The following is a 19,435-nucleotide window of genomic DNA, read 5'->3' as shown; positions in this document are numbered from 1 at the left end:
TTAAGGGAAATTTACAGGCCAAGCCCTCCTGTCATCATCTTCCATATTCCCTCTCTTATTTCCTTGTTTCGTAGACTATATATTACTGGGTTTAGCAGGGGTGTTAAGACAGAATAGACAACAGAAAAAAGCCTATCATAGGTCAAAGAGTACGTTTTGGTCAGTCGGACATACATAAAGCTTGTAGTGCCAAAGAACATTGTCACAACAATGAGATGAGATCCGCAGGTGGAGAAGGCCTTTTTACGTCCTTCTGAAGATTGGATCCTTAACACAGTTTGGATGATCATGATATATGAAAGCAGTATTAACAGACAAGGTCCCAGCAGTATGAAGGCGTTGAGCATAAAGTCAACAAAAACGCTCAAGGATGTGTCTGTACAGGCTAAGCTCAGCAAGGGCGGCAAGTCACAGAAAATGTGATCAATTACATTGGGGCCACAGAAAGGCAAATGAGAAATCAGAACGATCTCAGGCAAGGGATACAGAAACCCACAAAGCCAACAGCTTGCAGCTAACTTAAGACCAAATGTTGAGGTCATTAAGGTAGGGTAATGTAAGGGAATGCAGATTGCCAAGTAGCGATCATAAGCCATTGAAGTCAGTAACAAGATTTCTGTTATCCCCAAGGCATGGAAGAAATAGGTCTGTATGAAACAACCTCGAAAAGAAATAAGTCTTGTTGCATCCAATAAATTGTAAAGCATTTTTGGGATAGTGACTGCCGTGTACCAGAGTTCCAGAAAGGACAAAACACCAATGAAAATATACATGGGGGCATGGAGACGAGGCTGAATCCAGATGACTGTGAAAATAGTGATATTCCCGGTTATGATGAGGAGGTACGTAAGAAGTAGAAGTATGAAGAGCAGAGGCCGGATGTCCTGAATGCCCGGAAATCCAGCAATAATGAATTCTATCACAGTAGTCTGGTTACTGACTTCCATTTTGGCTCTCGATGGATCTGGAATGAGAAGAGTGAGCATGCAACAGAAATCATCTCTGGGATCTTAAATTTGCTATATCAACATGCTAGTGTGGGATACAATTTAATAGTGCGTAGAGGTAGTGGTACAGAGAATGCAGCATGAACTCCCTCATTTCCATAATAAGTTGCTTACATTTTTGCCTTGACTCTTAAATTCTGTTTATAGTGCCATATGTTGCATGTGCAAATCAGTACTAGGTATTTGGGACTTGGGTTGGCCACTGTTGGAAACAGGATACTGGGCTTAATGGACCTTCATTCTGTCTCAGTATGGAAATTCTTATTTGAGCCAAGTATAGGACAATCAAACCATTGTGACATCACTGATGAGGTTGGCTCTTAGGCATTGGTGGAATGAGGCATTATGACATCACAATCTCAGCTCTGGAATGTTGCTACTCTTTGGGTTTCTGCCTGGTGCTTGGGACCTGGGCTGGCCACTGTTGGGAACAGGCTAATGGGCATGATGGACCTTTGGTCTGTCCCAGTATGGCAGCTCTTATGTTCTTATGATTTGCATGCACAACATAGTTGTTTTAATAAGACCAATTGGTGTTGATAATAGGCAATTAACACCTTATAATTGATGCTAATTGCCACTGCATATGACCAGTAAGAACGATTCTATATATGGTACGTGCCTTATATAAAATCACACTAAGCGCCATTCTAGATGGTGCTGATTTTTTTGAATATAGCATTTGGCCCGATTGTGCGCTTAAAGTTATAGAATGCTGTCATCCAACCTAAGGTTCCCAGATGTCTGGATTTACCTGGACACATTCTCTTTTTAGAGGACTGTCCATGAGTCCAGATGGATTTTGGAAACCTAGCGGTTTGTCCGGGTTTTGGAAGGCCCCAGCTCTGCCAGAGCTCAAAGTCACATCTGGAGGGCCTCCGAATATGCACGGATTTAACACAATGACATCACACGTGTGCATCTACACATGCTTGGATGCCCTACAGATGCAATCTCCAAGAATAGAGTCTAGGGCAGATGTGCATAACTCCAAATTGTTACCAATTGATGTCAATTATTGATTCCAGATTCCCCCATATCTAATTAATTTACCTTGGAAGCAGTGGCATAGTAAGTGGGGTGGGGCAGACCGCCCCGGGCGCCTTCTTGGTGGGGATGCCTGCATCTCTCCATCCCCCCACGCCAAGCTCGCGCCCTCCTTTCCTCCATACCTCTTTAAATCTTCGCCAGTGCAAGCAACTTTTCCGGCCTACTGCTCGTGCCGGCCTGGCTCCCCTCTGAAATCGCTTCCTGGTCACGGGGCCAGGAAATGATGTCAGAGGGAAAGCCAATGCCGGCGCAAGCAGCAGGCCGGAGAAGCTGCTTGTGCTGGCGAAGATTTAAAGAGATATGAGGGGAACGGAAGGTGCGAGTGTGAGTGGAGGGGCAGGGAAGGTGCGTGGGGACACTCAGGGGCAGGGAGCAGGGAAGGAGCATGGGGGCAGGGAAGGAGCATGGGGCAGAAAAGAGGGTGCAAGGGAGTGCCACCGCCCCAGGCACCTCCTACCCTTGGTATGCCACTTCTTGGAAGGTTCTGAGAGGACGTCAAGATGAGATGACACCTGATGTATTAACAGGTAGAGAGATCTTGAGAATTTCGATCGGGTGGTCACGTCGTGTGAAGCCAGTATTAAAAAGGGATAGTAGCCCTGAGGAAACCCCCTCTACGGGTGAAACATGTTGGCTTTTATATCCCTTGTCAACCACCATCCTGGTTAAGCTAAGTATTGACTTAAAATTTCTTAGCAATATTTATGATATTAACCTTAAGTTATTAAAACAATAAGAGAACAAAAATAATTCACTTTAAGACTCAACTAGTTTTACACTTAAACCGACCCAGTGACGATTGGGTGCATAAAGCCAGGGGTTATGATCTTTTATTGAACCCTTGGTGGCATCTCTGAGGGCCGTGAAGATAAATGAAAACTAAATTATTGATACAAGGTGTTTAAGGGAGGTTTAGAATACCGCCCCTATTTACAACAGGTAGAGAAAACATATCTCTTAATTTGACCAAATTTTGGGAAACATCCCGAGATGATCTATCATGAGTGTGCCACTCTCTTGGTCCCTAGGGGGGGAATTCTGTAAGGGCCCCCTAAAGTTAGGCACCGGTAGGCATCTAGATCAAGCCTACCAGCCCCAACTTAAATTATTTTAAGTAGTTTTAAGTGGTGTGATAATTGAACACGCCATTAAAAGCCAATTCAAAAACAATTTATTTTTAAAAAATTAGGCGGTGTTAGGCAACTTCCAGGATTGGCTCTTATGTCCCTGGCGTCTAGCAGTGCCAACTGATGCCTAACATGAAAGTAGATGTCACCAGGCGTCACTATGCGCGATTCTCTGATTCACGTAGGCGCCTACGTTTTTGTTAGGCGCCAGTAGCCACGATTCGCAAAGTGGCACCTAAGCATGATTGGCACATAGGGCTTAGTAAGAGGGGGGCAGGGAGCGGTCTGCCCCAGGCACGGTCTTCCTAAGGTCACGGCACCCCCTCCTCCTCTCCTTGCCACGTGTGCACGCCCCTTGCCTTTCCCGTACCTCCGGCGTGAGGTTGCTGCCCACCTAGGAAGTGACATCAAAGGGTGAGCAGACACCGACGTGGGCATGCTGCTTACGACGGAGAAGTTAAAAAGGATACGGGGAAAGAGAAGGGTGCGGTGAGGGGGGGGCAGGGAAGAGGGTGGGGGAGGAGCACGACTGCCCCAGGCACCGCTCACCCTTACTATGCCACTGGTAGGCGCCATTTTCTAGGCGTCTTCTGTTTTAGGCACATATTTGAGAATCTGCCCCTTTCTTCTCAGAAACTGATAAAACTATGGGGTCCTTTTACTAAGGCATGTTAGCCGTTTTAACGCGCTAAAAGCTACCGCATCCATTATAGTCTAAAACGGCTAGCACGCCTTACTAAAAGGACCCCTATGATTGCAAATTTTTCCAGATGCTCAGTTCAAGCTAATGGTCTTGTCCCTTGCAGCTATGTTTTTCTTATAATTTCCCTCTAAATATATAAATACTTTCCCTGATACTACTTATGTTTTTAGAACAGTTAGAAAAATTGTTGTAAGATAAAGAAGTGAAATAATACATCTATAATATGTTAAATAGGTTAGATCGCCTTAAATTTTGACCAAGTGGAATTTGGTGAGGTTTTCGTATTTCTTTGTTTTCTTGCTTTTGTCTCCTTTCCTTGATGTGGACAAGACAGCTTCTCGGATGAGTGTTTGATGTACATATTACAGTATACAGTGGAACCTTGGTTTACGAACATAATTCGTTCCAGAAGCATGCTCGTAAACCAAATTACTCGTATATCAAAGCAAGTTTACCCATAGGAAGTAAGGGAAACTCGCTTGATACATTCCACCCCCGAGAATCAGCATCGCTCCCCCTCCCCCCCACGCAAATCGGCACCGCTCGCCCGAACAGCATTCAACCTTACCCCATCTGGCACCGGCACGCAGCCCACAGGACGTGCCGCTGCTAGTGAAAGAAGTTCCTGCCTCTTACCTGGGCCTTGAGCATCTGCGCATGCTCAAGGCTTTCTGGTTCTTGCTCTCTCTGAGATTCTCCGAGATGCGCAGATGCTCAAGGCCCAGGCAAGAGGCAGGGACTTCTTTCACCGGCACCGGGACGTCCTGTGGGCTGCGTGCTAGTGCCAGATGGGGTAAGGCTGAATGCTGTTCGGGTGGGGGGTCCGATGCTGGTTCCCGGGGGGGGGGGGGTGCTCGCATATCGAGTCATGCTCGGTTTGCGAGACAAGATTTGTGAGAATGTTTTGCTCGTCTTGCACGTTATTCGCAAACCGAGGTTTGACTGTATTTAAAACTTTAATTAAAAAATGGGTTTCTGAAACCAAGACTAGAGAAGGGTAGAGCTGGACCACAGATGTATGGTTCAGGGTAAAAATGCATTCCTGCTATTTTGGGAAGCAATGGAGATGAGAGGTGGAGAAGATGACTCTGGACAGTGAAAGGATTCATCTGCAAAGTTAGCAGCACAGCTATACTGTATTTATAAGTGAACATCAAGGAAGTTTAACTGCTTGGAAAAGAGTAGGCTGAGGGGAGATATGATTGAAGTCTACAAAATTCTGAGTGGAGTAGAACGGGTACAAGTGAATCGATTTTCCACTCCGTCAAAAATTACAAAAACTAGGGAATGCTCGATGAAGTTACAGGGAAATACTTTTAAAACCAATAGGAGGAAATATTTTTTCACTCAGAGAATAGTTAAGCTCTGGAACGCGTTGCCAGAGGATGTGGTAAGAGCGGATAGTGTAGCTCGTTTTCAGAAAGGTTTAGACAATTTCATAGTCTGTTATTGAGAAAGGCATGGGGGAAGCCACTACTTGCCCTGGATTGGTAGCAAGGAAAGTTGCAGCTCTTTGGGTTTTGGCCAGGTACTAGTGGCCTGGATTGGCCACCGTGAAAATGGGCTACAGGGCTTTATGGACCATTGGTCTGATACAGTAAGGCTATTCTTATGCTCCATAAGTAGTCAGCATTATAATCAGAAATGGAAGAAAGAATCATAAAGTCCAAAGTCATTCACAGAGTCAGCGATGGAGCTGAGATTAGAAACGAGGCAGTGCTGGGGGGATGAGTTACCCCAAAATCAGACATAGAAGTCAGAACAGGGCAAGAGGAATGAAAAGTCACTTAGTCCAAGGGCACAAGGAAAGAGAAGATGTGAATTTGTGTCCTGAGGAATCTCTTGATTTAGAGCCCATAACCATGGCAATCTCAGTTCTAAGACTCTGTAAAGACAGACGGAGGACATGAGAAAGCCGATCTTGGAGCTGGCTAGACCCAAGTCAAAGGAAGAGCAGCAATCCTGATTGTAAGACTCTTAGTAAAGTCAGACGGAAGACATAAGAAAGGAGGTCATAAGGCTGTCTAGATTCAACCCAAGGAAAGAACGACAATCTCAGCTGTAAGACTCTTTGCAAAGACAGATGAAGGGCAAGAGAAAGGAGGTCATAGGGCTGGCTAGACTCAAGCCAAGGAAAGAACAATAATCTCAACTGTAAGACTCTTTGCAAAGACAGACGAAGGGCATGAGAAAGGAAGTCATCGGGCTGGCTAGATTCAAGCCAAGGAAAGAATGACAATCTCAGCTATAAGACTCTGCAAAGATAATCGAAAGGCATGAGAAAGGAGGTCAAAGCTCTTGGCTAGACTCAAGCAAAGGGAAAACCAGAAATCTTGACTCTAACACTCTCTGTAAAGACTGAGGAAAGACATAGGAAAAAGGTCATAGGGCTGGCTAGATTCAAGCAAAGGAAAGAACGACAATCTCAGCTGTAAGACTCTTTGCAAAGACAGACAAAGGACATGAGAAAGGAAGTTAAAGGTCTGGCTAGACCAAAGCCAAGGGAAGAACAGCAATCTTGATTGTAAGACTCTTAGTAAAGTCAGACAAAAGACATAAGAAAGGAGGTCATAGGGCTGGCTAGATTCAAGCCAAGGAAAGAACAACAATCTCAGCTATAAGACTCTTTGCAAAGACAGACAAATGGCATGAGAAAGGAGGTCAAAGATCTGGCTAGACCCAAGCCAAGGGAAAAACAGCAATCTTGAGTAGACATGAGAAAGAAGGTCACAGGAATGTAAAAAAGGAGTCACAGTTCTGGCTAGACTAAAGCTAAGTGAGGAACTGCAATCTCAGTTCTAAGATTCTCTGTAAAGACAGACGGAGGACATGAGAAAGCCGATCTTGGAGCTGGCTAGACCCAAGTCAAAGGAAGAGCAGCAATCCTGATTGTAAGACTCTTAGTAAAGTCAGACGGAAGACATAAGAAAGGAGGTCATAAGGCTGTCTAGATTCAACCCAAGGAAAGAACGACAATCTCAGCTGTAAGACTCTTTGCAAAGACAGATGAAGGGCAAGAGAAAGAAGGTCATAGGGCTGGCTAGACTCAAGCCAAGGAAAGAACAATAATCTCAACTGTAAGACTCTTTGCAAAGACAGGCGAAGGGCATGAGAAAGGAAGTCATCGGGCTGGCTAGATTCAAGCCAAGGAAAGAATGACAATCTCAGCTATAAGACTCTGCAAAGATAATCGAAAGGCATGAGAAAGGAGGTCAAAGCTCTTGGCTAGACTCAAGCAAAGGGAAAACCAGAAATCTTGACTCTAACACTCTCTGTAAAGACTGAGGAAAGACATAGGAAAAAGGTCATAGGGCTGGCTAGATTCAAGCAAAGGAAAGAACAACGATCTCAGCTGTAAGACTCTTTGCAAAGACAGACAAAGGACATGAGAAAGGAAGTTAAAGGTCTGGCTAGACCAAAGCCAAGGGAAGAACAGCAATCTTGATTGTAAGACTCTTAGTAAAGTGAGACAAAAGACATAAGAAAGGAGGTCATAGGGCTGGCTAGATTCAAGCCAAGGAAAGAACAACAATCTCAGCTATAAGACTCTTTGCAAAGACAGACAAAGGGCATGAGAAAGGAGGTCAAAGATCTGGCTAGACCCAAGCCAAGGGAAAAACAGCAATCTTGAGTAGACATGAGAAAGAAGGTCACAGGAATGTAAGAAAGGAGTCACAGTTCTGGCTAGACTAAAGCTAAGTGAGGAACTGCAATCTCAGCTCTAAGATTCTCTGTTTAGACAGACTGAGAATGTGAGAAAGGAGATCATATGGATGCCTGAAAGGAGTCATAAGGCTACCTAGACTCAAGGCAAGAGCAGAACTAAGAGTCAAAGGATTTGAAGGACTGGAAAGAATCCTAATGCATGCCAAGAAAAGTCTACCCAAATAGTTGAGATTCTCCTCTGTGATTCATAAACGGCTTTTGGAGTGAAAGGAGCACATTTAGATACTCAGTCTCAGATCAACACCTGCAGATGGGTTCAAGATGTTGAACATTTAATTATTTATTTTTTAAAATTTCTATACCATTTAAACCTAAACGGTTTACATAATTTTACATACACAAAGTTATATAAAAAAAATAAAATCAGACAAATATGAACAAATAATCCTCAGAGAACCAACTATAAAAATGAAAGCCAAAAGGCTTATGCAAATAATCATAACAAGTTCTTCAGCCAACAGCAGTCATAAAGGATCATTATCTTTAAAAAGGCATTTACAAATAACTGTGTCTTAAGTAGTTTTTTTGAAACCACCCATTTCACATTTTCGTAATTGGCTAACCCCTGCACAAAAAAAAGGTCATTTTACTGGTCTCAACATACTTTGGATGAGCATTTGTTTTCAGTAAGGCTGAGTTTTTGGAACGAAAAAGATTTTTCTGGTAAATAATTGGTCAAGTTGCTCGTAAATGTTTCAGGTATAATGCCATGCAAAAATTGATGGCAAATCATTACTGCTTTATACTAAACTCTGAAAACAACTGGCAGTCAATGTAATTGTTGAAGATAATTATGAAGGAGAAATGCGATCATATTTCAGTATTCCTATTATCAATCTAGCTACTGCATTATGGGCAACTTGCAAAACCCTGCATAATGTCCAAACCTGTGAAAGACCAATTTCAGGCAATTCACACTGTCCTCACCTTCAACAATGCAATGGTGGTGGAACTCATATGTTTTTGGAAAGGCACTGGTTCATAAAGTAAAGGCGCATACCTCATACACAAAGCAGGAATCTTCTGTGCTCACTCTGGAACCAAAGGTGGCCAGGTCCCGGATAGATTATGCCATTTTACAGAACTCAGAAATATATAAGTTCTTCCTTGCTTGGACGGCAAATGATACTGCTACTACTTCCACTCGTAATTATTTCTAGAGCATGCAGGAGCTGTACAGAGTCACAAAGGAGACAGTCCCTGCTCGAGTGAGCTTATAATCTAAACAATCAAGGATCTAAACAATCAAGGACAGGGGCAGGGGTTTTAGTTAGAGGAGATGGTTAAACTATATAAATGCTTGTTTATATCTGCCGAGGGATTTAGAGATCCCAAAGATCTCATACAGGGAATAAAACTTAACTTCATGCCTTTAATTTAAACTTTTCTAATCCTTGGAGTGTGTACATAGCAGTCAGAATACAGGAGTCATGATACGAATGCATGAACCCATTGAGAGAAATCGTAAAAAAGAGAGTTTCTTTTCACTGATAGCTTAGTATCCTATTGAATGGAAAGGAGAACGTCCAAGATACTACCAAATATTCAAGAAAAGCTCAGTTACTACACAAAGGGACAAATTTTTCCCCATTCCCGCGAGTTTTGTCACTGTCCCTGTCACATTCCTGTAAGCTCTGCCTTTACCGCACAAGCCTTCAACACGTATGATTTTAAAGTGTTTGAGGCATGTGCAGATGAGGACAGAGCTTGCAAGAATGGGAGCAGGGACAGGAAAAGAACTTGCAGGGACGGGACGGGAAAATGAGTTTAGGAGGGGACGGAGAAAAATGTGTCCCCATGTCATTCTCTACTTCTAATTTTGTGGCCTATTTTCAGCTAAATTTAAGAGCCTAAGGTGCTTATTTTTAGAAGCATCATTCGCGTTTTGGACCAGAGCAGGGGTGTCCAACCTTTTGGCTTCCCTGGGCCGCATTGGCCGAAAAAATGTCTCTGGGGCCGCACAAACATGCAAACGCTGCAGCAAGACAGAGGAGGGAGCCGGAAGGTTCATAGACAAAACTGCGGAAGACAAAGACGCGCGCCGACAACTGAGTGCAAGACGGAGGCGCGCGCCAAAGAAAATGAGAGTTTTTAGGGGCTCCGATAGGGGGTTTTGTTGGGGAGCCCCCCCACTTTACTTAATACAGATCGTGGCGGCGTTGTGGGTGGTTTGGGGGTTGTAACCCCCCTCATTATACTGTAAACTTAACTTTTTCCCTGTTTTTAGGGAAAAAGTGAAGTTTTTAGTAAAATGGGGGGTTACAACCCCCCAAACCCGCCACAACGCCCCCACAATGCGGTGCGATCTGTATAAAGTAAAGTGGAGGGTTCCCCCACACACACCCCCGTCGGAGCCCCTAAAAACAGTTATTTTCTTGGGCGCGCACCTCCGCGCTGCACTCAGTTGTCGGTGCGCGCCTTTGTCTTCCGCGGTTTTGACCTGACACCGAGCCGGCAAGACGGTAAACACCCAGGGGCAGCAGAGGAAAACACTGTATTGCCCTCGACCGGGGCCGCACAAAATACTTCACGGGGCCGCATGCGGCCCTTGGGCCGCAGGTTGGAAACTCCTGGACTAGAGAATGACACAGGGCCACATTTTTCCCCGTCTCCACGGGAACTCATTTTCCCATCCCATCCTCATGATTTCTTTTCCTGTCCCTGCCCCATTCCTGCAAGCTCCATCCTCATCTGCACAAGCCTCAAATCCTTTAAAATCATAAGTGTTCGAGTCTTGTGCAGTTAAGGTTGAACTTATAAGAATGGGGCATGGACAGGGACAAAACTTTCAGTGACAGGACAGGGAAATTGACTTTCTGCAAGGATTGGGACAAATTTGTCCCCATGTCATTCTCTATTTTGGACCATCTATAAAGCAGCAGTTAGACATCTATCCTGCATGGATATCTCAGGTCCAATTTTACAAAGCTGTCATATGGACATCTAAACCTGAACAACATCCAAATAGCAAGGGGGTGTGATCTGGGTGTGTATTGGGTGGGGCTAAAGCAAGCCCCCCCCAAAATAGACGTTCATTCTCCGTTTCAGAAGGGAAACGAACATCTATGTCAAAAGAGTTGGACATTGGGAGTTAGACCTTCTCTCTGAGATGACCAGGTTATAGAAGAGCACTCCTTCTGAGCAGTGATCCACTGGAGGGATTTGGAGAGGTCATCCCTTTCATCCCCCAGTGGTTGGTCATAGGGCAGGGGTGTCAAAGTCCCTCCTTGATGGCCGCAATCCAGTCGGGTTTTCAAGATTTCCCCAATGAATATGCATGAGATCTATTTGCATGCACTGCTTTCAATGCATTTTCTTTGGGGAAATCCTGAAAACCCGACTGGAATAAGGCTCTCGAGGACCGGAGTTCCCTACCCCTGATCTAAGGCAGGGGTCTCAAAGTCCCTCCTCGAGGGCCGCAATCCGGTCGGGTTTTCAGGATTTCCCCAATGAATATGCATGAGATCTATTTGCATGCACTGCCTTCAATGCATATTCATTGGGGAAATCCTGAAAACCTGACTGGAATACGGCTCTCGAGGACCGGAGTTCCCTACCCCTGATCTAAGGCAGGGGTCTCAAAGTCCCTCCTCGAGGGCCGCAATCCGGTCGGGTTTTCAGGATTTCCCCAATGAATATGCATGAGATCTATTTGCATGCACTGCCTTCAATGCATATTCATTGGGGAAATCCTGAAAACCTGACTGGAATACGGCTCTCGAGGACCGGAGTTCCCTACCCCTGATCTAAGGCAGGGGTCTCAAAGTCCCTCCTCGAGGGCCGCAATCCGGTCGGGTTTTCAGGATTTCCCCAATGAATATGCATGAGATCTATGTGCACGCACTGCTTTCAATGCATATTCATTAGGGGAAATCCTGAAAACCCAACTGGATTGCGGCCCTCAAGGAGGGACTTTGAGATCCCTGTCTTAGGGCTACCAGATTTCTGGGAAAACCAGGATGTGTCCTCTTTCTAGAGGACTTTCCGGGTGTCTGGATGGACTTTCCAGAACCCAGCAGTCTGTCCAGGTTTTAGAAAGCTCCGGCCGTGTCTGGAGGGTCTCTGAGCATGCGCGGATGACATCGCACACATCTGCGCGTGCTCGGAGGCCCTCAGACATGGCCCGGAGATCAGGAATGAAAAGATGACGCTTTCTGGGGGCCGGGCTGAGGCGATATGGGGGCGAGGCTAGAGAAGGAAGGGGGTGTGGCTGGAAGCAGAATGGAGCGGGACTAGGGCAGAACAAGGTGGAGCTGGAGTGGAACGGGGCATGGATTTTTCCATGTAAAATATAGTAAGCCTAGTTGGTCTCCTCCTCAAAAGTGCAAGGGATTCTGGGGTCTGTGAGAGCTTCGCAGAAATAGATGTCTATGTTTCCAAAATGTCCGACATTTCAATAAATAAATGTTTATGTTGCCTTCTCATAACCTGCAACTGAGTCGTTTTTGATCCTGTGTTGCCCATTGATATTTTAGACATCTATTTTTCTAAAATATACGGTACATTCATGCGGCTCATCACAGGGACATAAATGTCCATTTCATCATGTCTTTTTTTGAACAGGTTCCATGTCAGCAGATACCATTCTAAGATACTAGCAGAATTTCAGACATCCATATATCTAAATTGCAGTTTGGAGGTCCTGATTTATGGGACTGATGCAGGTCAAAGGTTTACGGGGCATAGCAGTTCTTGGGGTGGGGGGACAGTTGTAGAGATAGGGTTTTAGATTGGGGCAGTTTTGTGGAGGTAAGCTAAGACGGTTCAAAAAATGTCCAGTCAATATTCAAAAGGTTTAACTGAGCAGAAGAGGGTCCTGCCTGGTTAAATTGTGCTGGATGGCCCAAACTCAGCAGCACCTCTCTGGATGGTCCGCGGAATACCCGCTCTGACCACCGCAGCACTCTCCAATAAGAATAGGGGTGGAGCTGGAACGGACCTGAAAATTATTCAGGAATTACCTCACCAATATTTAGTGCTGGTGCTTGAATAGATAACCAGACCTCACCTGGAGTACTGTGTCTAGCATTGGTCACCCTACATGAAGAAGGACATGGTACTACTCGAAAGGATCCAGAGAAGAGCAACTAAAATGGTTAAGGGGCTGGAGGAGTTGCCGTACAGCGAAAGATTAGAGAAACTGGGCCTCTTCTCCCTTGAAAAGATGAGACTGAGAGGGGACATGATCGAAACATTCAAGATAATGAAGGGAATAGACTTAGTAGATAAAGACAGGTTGTTCACCCTCTCCAAGGTAGAGAGAACGAGAGGGCACTCTCTAAAGTTGAAAGGTGATAGATTCTGTACAAACATAAGGAAGTTCTTCTTCACCCAGAGAGTGGTAGAAAACTGGAATGCTCTTCCAGAGTCTGTTATAGGGGAAAACACCCTCCAGGGATTCAAGACAAAGTTGGACAAGTTCCTGCTAAACCAGAACGTACGCAGGTGAGGCTGGACTCATTTAGCGCACTGGTCTTTGACCTAAGGGCTGCCGCGTTAGCGGACTGCTGGGCACAATGGACCACTGGTCTGACCCAGCAGCAGCATATCTTATATTCTTATGTTCAGACATGTTGGGGCCACTCAAAAGTAGTTCTATCCTGTGCCCAGTTAGCTAATTATTCCCACTGTGCAGCAGTTAAGCACACAATGTAAAATTTGCCCTAATTAATGATCTAGGACAAGGCTGTACTAGTTCTCTTCTTGCCCCAGTGATGATAAAGAAGACCCTTTCATCACCACACCAAGGCCTTCAGTATCATTTGCCAAGATCTGCAGTGTCTTTGTGGGCTTTCATTAGTGTCTCATCCTGAAAAATGCCAGGTTTTGGCTGTCAAGCTACTGCATTCTCATCGACTCTGTCTAAGAAATCTGCTTTGTTAAGAAAGCGTCAAATGAGAAAATACATTTTCCCTACGCTGGTTTCATCACTGCCCTCAGGGATTGTAATCCCTGAGCAAAGTACCAATCATATTTAAAGAAGCAGAAAAATCAGAGATGCTGTTACCGCCCTTAGTTTGTAGACTCTGGGGTGTATGAGAAGTAGAGGTCTCGATCGAATGCCTCACTGAAGTTGTAGTGCTGTAGAGAATCTTCCCATCCTCATGATATTATAATGGAATACGAGTGCTTCTTGGGGAACCTGAGCATTTCCAGTTTATAGGGGGGCCATCATTTCATAGAAAGAATGCCTTGCTAATGGATTGACTTTTGCCCAGCTAAACGGTAAGTTTTGCCAGGAAATGAAATGAGCAAACTTTGGGTCTGATCGAAATAATGGGCATTATAATCCACTTTCCCTGTAAGTTTCAAGGCAGATTACATTGATCTGAAACTGTGTCAAAATGTAGAATTTAGTTTCTGCAAATTGGCACTTAACAAAATAAGATAACACTCTTTTCAGCTACAGTGGCAAAATAACGTTCAGAATTTAGAAAGTTGGTTGGTTGGGCTAGGAACTTTACAACACCCCCCTCGTATGTTTGTAGAGATTGTCTAAATTTACTCAAGATCCAAACATCTCACATCTACATTACATTATTGAATAGCTCAAAACAGGTGGTGGTAAGTGTTGACACGGTAAGATTTTTTTTATGGTTACAGGCTAATGGTACCAGTAGTGCATAAGGAGCAGAGAAGGCCAGACTTTCAAATTAAAAACTTTAATGACCCAAATAGGAAGTGGAACAAAAAAAAACAGACCCAACATAGACTGTGTTGCGGCTATAGAGCCTGCATCAGGAGTCCTCAAGTTGTCTACTCAACACAAAGACAAAATAAATGAGTTTATGTAGCAATTTAATTCAAAGAGACTGTCATCCAAAAGATGCTTTTCAGATTTACGCTCAAGAACTGATGGAAAACACTTTATAGAATGCGCCTATGGAGTTGTACGTCTATCGTCTAATTATTGCCAATAATAAATAAATAAAATTTTCAGCAATTATGAGGAGATAATTGCCAATGATCAGTGCTGATTAGGTTTCGTAAGCAATTAGGTTGTGCACCAATTTGCGTGGACAACTTAAGATGCCATGTATAGAATTTCGGGGTAAGAACCTGACAGTCAAAGCAATTTAGCTGGCCGCTGACCAGCTAAATTGTTTGGTTGGGGCTAGCCGTTAATTTTCAGAGGCACTTAACTGGCTAGATTAGGATGCCTTCCGATGTAGGCGTGTAACTTAAAAAAACAATTAAAAAACAATTTCAAAATAAAAAACACACCGAGGTGCCTACCCGAAAAGTGGGCATGGTTATGGATAGAGTTTAGGTGTGGATAGAACTAGGCGTCTACCGTAGGCGCCAGTATTTTAGACTAGGAAAACCCTGACCTAATCCACTAACACTTACATTGTAGATGCCTACTGACGCCTAACTCAATTTAGTCACCGCTAGGTGCGATTCTACAAATGGCAGCTGACTTTGAATGATATGTGGTAAGTGCCGTCTCCAATGATGCCTACATTTATAAAATCAGGTCCAAAATATATTTAATGCACATTATCCTATGAATTAATGAGCATAGGGTCAATTTCTGTACACTGTCCTAATGCATGTTAAGTATGTTTTATTAGCATGAATATGGGAAATGAACCAAAAGAATTAACCAAAATTGGTAACGAAAGCCAACTTTTCCAAAACTGAACCAAAAATGTTTTCCCGCTGGACATCTCTAGAGGTCATTCGAAGAACCTTTTGTCTTATTAGACTGAGCATCATGTGGTTTAGGGCAGTGTTTCCCAAGTCGGTCCTGGAGTACCCCCTTGCCAGTCAGGTTTTAGGTATATCCACAAATGATATGCATGAAAGAAATTTGCATACAATGGAGGCAAATAAATTTCATTCATGTTCATTCTGGATACCCTGAATACCTGAATGGCAAGGGGGTACTACAGGACCAACTTGGAAAACATTGGTCTAGAGTAAACTATGGTATGGGTCTGTTGTGAAAGAACTGGAATAATATCCACCTGTAGGTCCCAGAAACAATGTCAATCCCAACAGTTACAGGGCAGGAAACCGTGGAAGGTGAAAATACTAGTGGGGAGGGAGATGCCCTTATAGGGGGCAAGCAAAGAATCTTGATTATGATCAATTGAGAGACTTGGAAAAGATAAGATGCAAAGATGTCCTATAAGAAGGACATGGCGATACTTGAAAGGGTCCAGAGAAGAGCGACGAAAATGATAAAAGGTATGGAAAACCTTTCATACGCAGACAGGTTGGGAAGGCTGGGGCTCTTCTCCCTTGAAAAGAGGAGACTCAGAGGAGACATGATAGAGACTTTCAAGATAATAAAGAGTATAGAGAGGGTGGAAAGGGACAGATTCTTCAGATTATTGGGAACCACAAGCACAAGGGGGCACTCAGAGAAGCTGAAAGGGGACAATTTTAGAACCAATGCTAGGAAGTTCTTTTCTACGCAGAGGGTGGTGGACACCTAGAATGTGCTTCCGGAGGTTGTGATAGGACAAAGTACACTAAGGAGGGGTTCAAGGAAGGATTGGATAAATTCCTGAACGATAGGGGGATTGAAGGATACAGATAGAGGTAGAGATAGGTTTTAGATAGAGTATGGATTGAAAGATAAAAAGGGATTAGAGAAGGATCACATTACAGGTCATGGGCCTGATGGGCCGCCGCGGGTGCGGACTGCTGGGCACGATGGACCTCGGGTCTGACCCAGCGGAGGCAACTTCTTATGTTCTTATGTTCTTATGTCTATCCCCAAGGAAAGAACATACTAGGAACCTATCCAAGCAGGCTAAAATGTGATGTGAACACTGATTATTAAAATCATTATCGTTCATGGTTTGTATCATTTCAGATCACAGACACTCAATAAATGGAACCAGGCAATCATACAACTAATGCGATGGATTTCATGGATTTCACTCTGCTTGGGTTTCCTGATTGGCATGCTGTGTTATCTCTTCTCTTTCTTTTACTTTATGTGCTGATCCTGGCAGGAAATATCACTATATTTACTGTGATAAGAACCAATCCTCACCTCCACAAGCCCATGTATTTCTTTCTTAGCAATCTGTCCATCCTTGATATCTGCTACTCATCCACTACCCTCCCTAGCATGCTGGCCAATAGCTTGACAGGAAGGACCGCTATTTCCTTCCACCAGTGCCTAGTTCAATTGTATTTCTTCGTGTCCTTAGGTGGTGCTGAATGTCTCCTCTTGGCCGTCATGGCCTATGACCGTTATATAGCCATATGCAACCCACTGAGATACTCAGTGGTTATTTAATTTAATTAATAATAATTGTTTATGTTGAGGTATCAGATGTCTTATATTACTAGTATGATAATATGTTTTTATAACTTGTATTTCATTGTACATCGCCTAGAAAGTTTTTATAGGCGATTTATCAAAATAAACCTGAACTTGAACTTGAACTTGAACTTGAACCAGACAATATGTTGGCAACTAGCCACTGGTTCTTGGATAAGTGGGTTTCTGGATGCAGTGCTACATACTGTTGTGACCTCTAAGTTGTCCTTCTGTGGAGACCGCAAGATCAACCATTACTTCTGCGATGTGCCCCCACTCATGAGGTCAGCTTGTACCAATACCTATTCTAGTAAGACCCTGCTATATATTGCCAGTGTATTCTTGGGCATAAGCCCTTTTATCTTTGTGATGGTCTCCTACATCCGCATTATCTCTGCCATTTTGAAAATCCAGTCCGCTGAAGGGAGGCGCAAAGCCTTCTCTACCTGCTCTTCCCACCTTATTGTCGTTACTGTGTTCTATGTGACTGCATTCTTCAACTATACAGGGCCTGGCCCTGGTGATTCCTTTGATGTAGTGAGATTGTCCACCATGCTCTACAGTGGTCTAACACCCCTGCTCAACCCTGTCATCTACTGCCTGAGGAACAAAGAAGTGAAGACAGCTCTGACAAAAGCAATCGGGAAAAAATGTGTTGGTAAAAGACAATGGAAGATGATTTTCAATATATATGAGTAGGTCAACCACTGCAGCAATGAAGTTCTCCATGCACTTTTCCAAATTCATATTCTGTAAACCATCAACAAGGACCTCTACAGAATCAATTGAGGCTCTCGTCTTTTATCTTTTGATGAAAGATCACAATTGCAATTCTGTATTCATATTCTCTAGCCACAGGTGTGTTAATGGTCCCAAATGCAGAACCTCTTGGGATTTCAGTGGCTGAGGATTCTTTGCTGAGTAAATAAAATGTATTTATTTATGATTTCATGTGGACATCAGACCCATGTTGCCTTGGATATGAGGTTATCATATATACGCACAAAATGAATGCTGCTCACGACTGAGTATTTCATAGTAATGTAGACAATGAATGTTGTTTGTGTCTGTTGATTTTATGTATTTTATGAATGTTTTGATATTGGAAACTGTCTGGATCTTAGGTGGTTTATAATGTGTTAAATAAATAAGCTTCGAAGCTTAAGATGTCTGAATTCTGTTTTCTATTGTAGCTGTTACTGAGGAAAGCTTGGAAATATTCAACAGAAATAAGATCTTTCTCCACTTCTTATATTCCCTTCTACAGCTTCTAACCAGCAGACCAGGTGTGCTCCTTTCCCTAGTCTGAGACCAACAAAAGAGCTCTCGGAGCTTCCTCTGTCCTCTTCCAGACCCTGACCAGTAACAAAGCTCTCACAGATACTTGCATTCTCTCCCCTAACCTATGATCAATAGAATAAAGAGCTACATGGGAATGGGGTTTTTGGGAATCCCACATAGATCACAGGGACCCCACAGGAATCCCCTCTAAATCTGCAGGGATGCCCCAAGTCATTCCTGTGGAGCTCTCATGGGACTGTACCTGACTGCGGCTTCATCCGCACTTGCTTTCTTCAAGAGGGCACCAGCAGCGGTTCCTACATGCTACCAATGGCTGACCTTGAAGCCTTCCTTCCCTCTGATACATCTGCCGGCAGTTTATAGGAACCGTGACCTGTTGAAGAGAAATGCCTGTAAGTTAGAAGAATTGCTGCATAGGTGGAAGGAACAACATCAAACCTTCATTTCGTCTTTGGCCCATTTTTTATACAATTCAAACTAAGAAGGAAACTACTCCAATGGTTGGTGATGCTGATTTTTTAAGTCAGCAGTGGAGTGCAGGTATCTGTGGTAACATAGCTGTTCGACTGCTGTTTAGGACAGGAGAGAGGGACAGAAAAAAGCTGGGCCAGAGCCTAGCTGGATCCTCCCTTCAGATGTCTATACCACGGATAGATTTGTTGCATCATGTCAACGATTTAACTTGGCATTTTGATAGGGCTATAAAAATGTAAGACTTTGTGATAATATATATTGGCTGCTCAAAAATATTACCTGAGGAAGGGACTATTCTAGTTTTCCATTAAAATAAAAAATTTCTAGTGAAATATAGTGAGAGGGTATGGATCACTGTATAGCCCAAAATGCATCCAATTGCAAAAAAGGTCTGTATTATGCTAATCATCTCTAAACTATAAATGTATCTGTGTGTGAACGCGTGAATGTGTATGTGTTTTGGGGGTAAAACTGATGTTTTAAAAGAAAGAAGTGAGAATGTTTTAAGAAAAGGAAAATACTGACGCATGCACCACTCACATTATTGTAAATATACATGTTTTGTTAGTATATTGAAAAAAAGGTCGTATCATGAGTTTTATTTAGGGTCTTATATATTCTAGTACATATTCTTTCCATTTAATATTTCCAAATTAATAAAGTATCTCTGCTTATTTTGAAATATGAATTGGGAAGAACCCATACTTTGTCAATGAGCCTTCCAGAGCCTCTAACGTACTTCTGAAAGGTTATGGGGATGGGT

At 43.5% G+C, this 19,435-nt stretch overlaps 1 protein-coding gene across 1 annotated transcript; it reads right to left on the bottom strand.

The window, feature by feature from the left end:
* Positions 1-11: 11 nt before the first annotated feature.
* Positions 12-18,571, bottom strand: LOC117368609 (olfactory receptor 6N2-like). The gene is made up of 2 exons (XM_033962338.1): positions 18,440-18,571; positions 12-964 (listed from the first exon to the last, which is right to left on the bottom strand). Exons 1-2 carry the CDS (start codon positions 18,453-18,455, stop codon positions 12-14), a joined length of 969 nt encoding a protein of 322 aa, XP_033818229.1. The 5' UTR covers positions 18,456-18,571.
* Between the last annotated feature and the right edge of the window lie 864 nt (positions 18,572-19,435).

The sequence above is a fragment of the Geotrypetes seraphini genome, chromosome 10 (assembly GCF_902459505.1).
Source record: "Geotrypetes seraphini chromosome 10, aGeoSer1.1, whole genome shotgun sequence".
In the NCBI taxonomy this organism is placed as follows: domain Eukaryota; kingdom Metazoa; phylum Chordata; class Amphibia; order Gymnophiona; family Dermophiidae; genus Geotrypetes; species Geotrypetes seraphini.
This window is presented reverse-complemented; position numbering and strand designations above follow the sequence as displayed.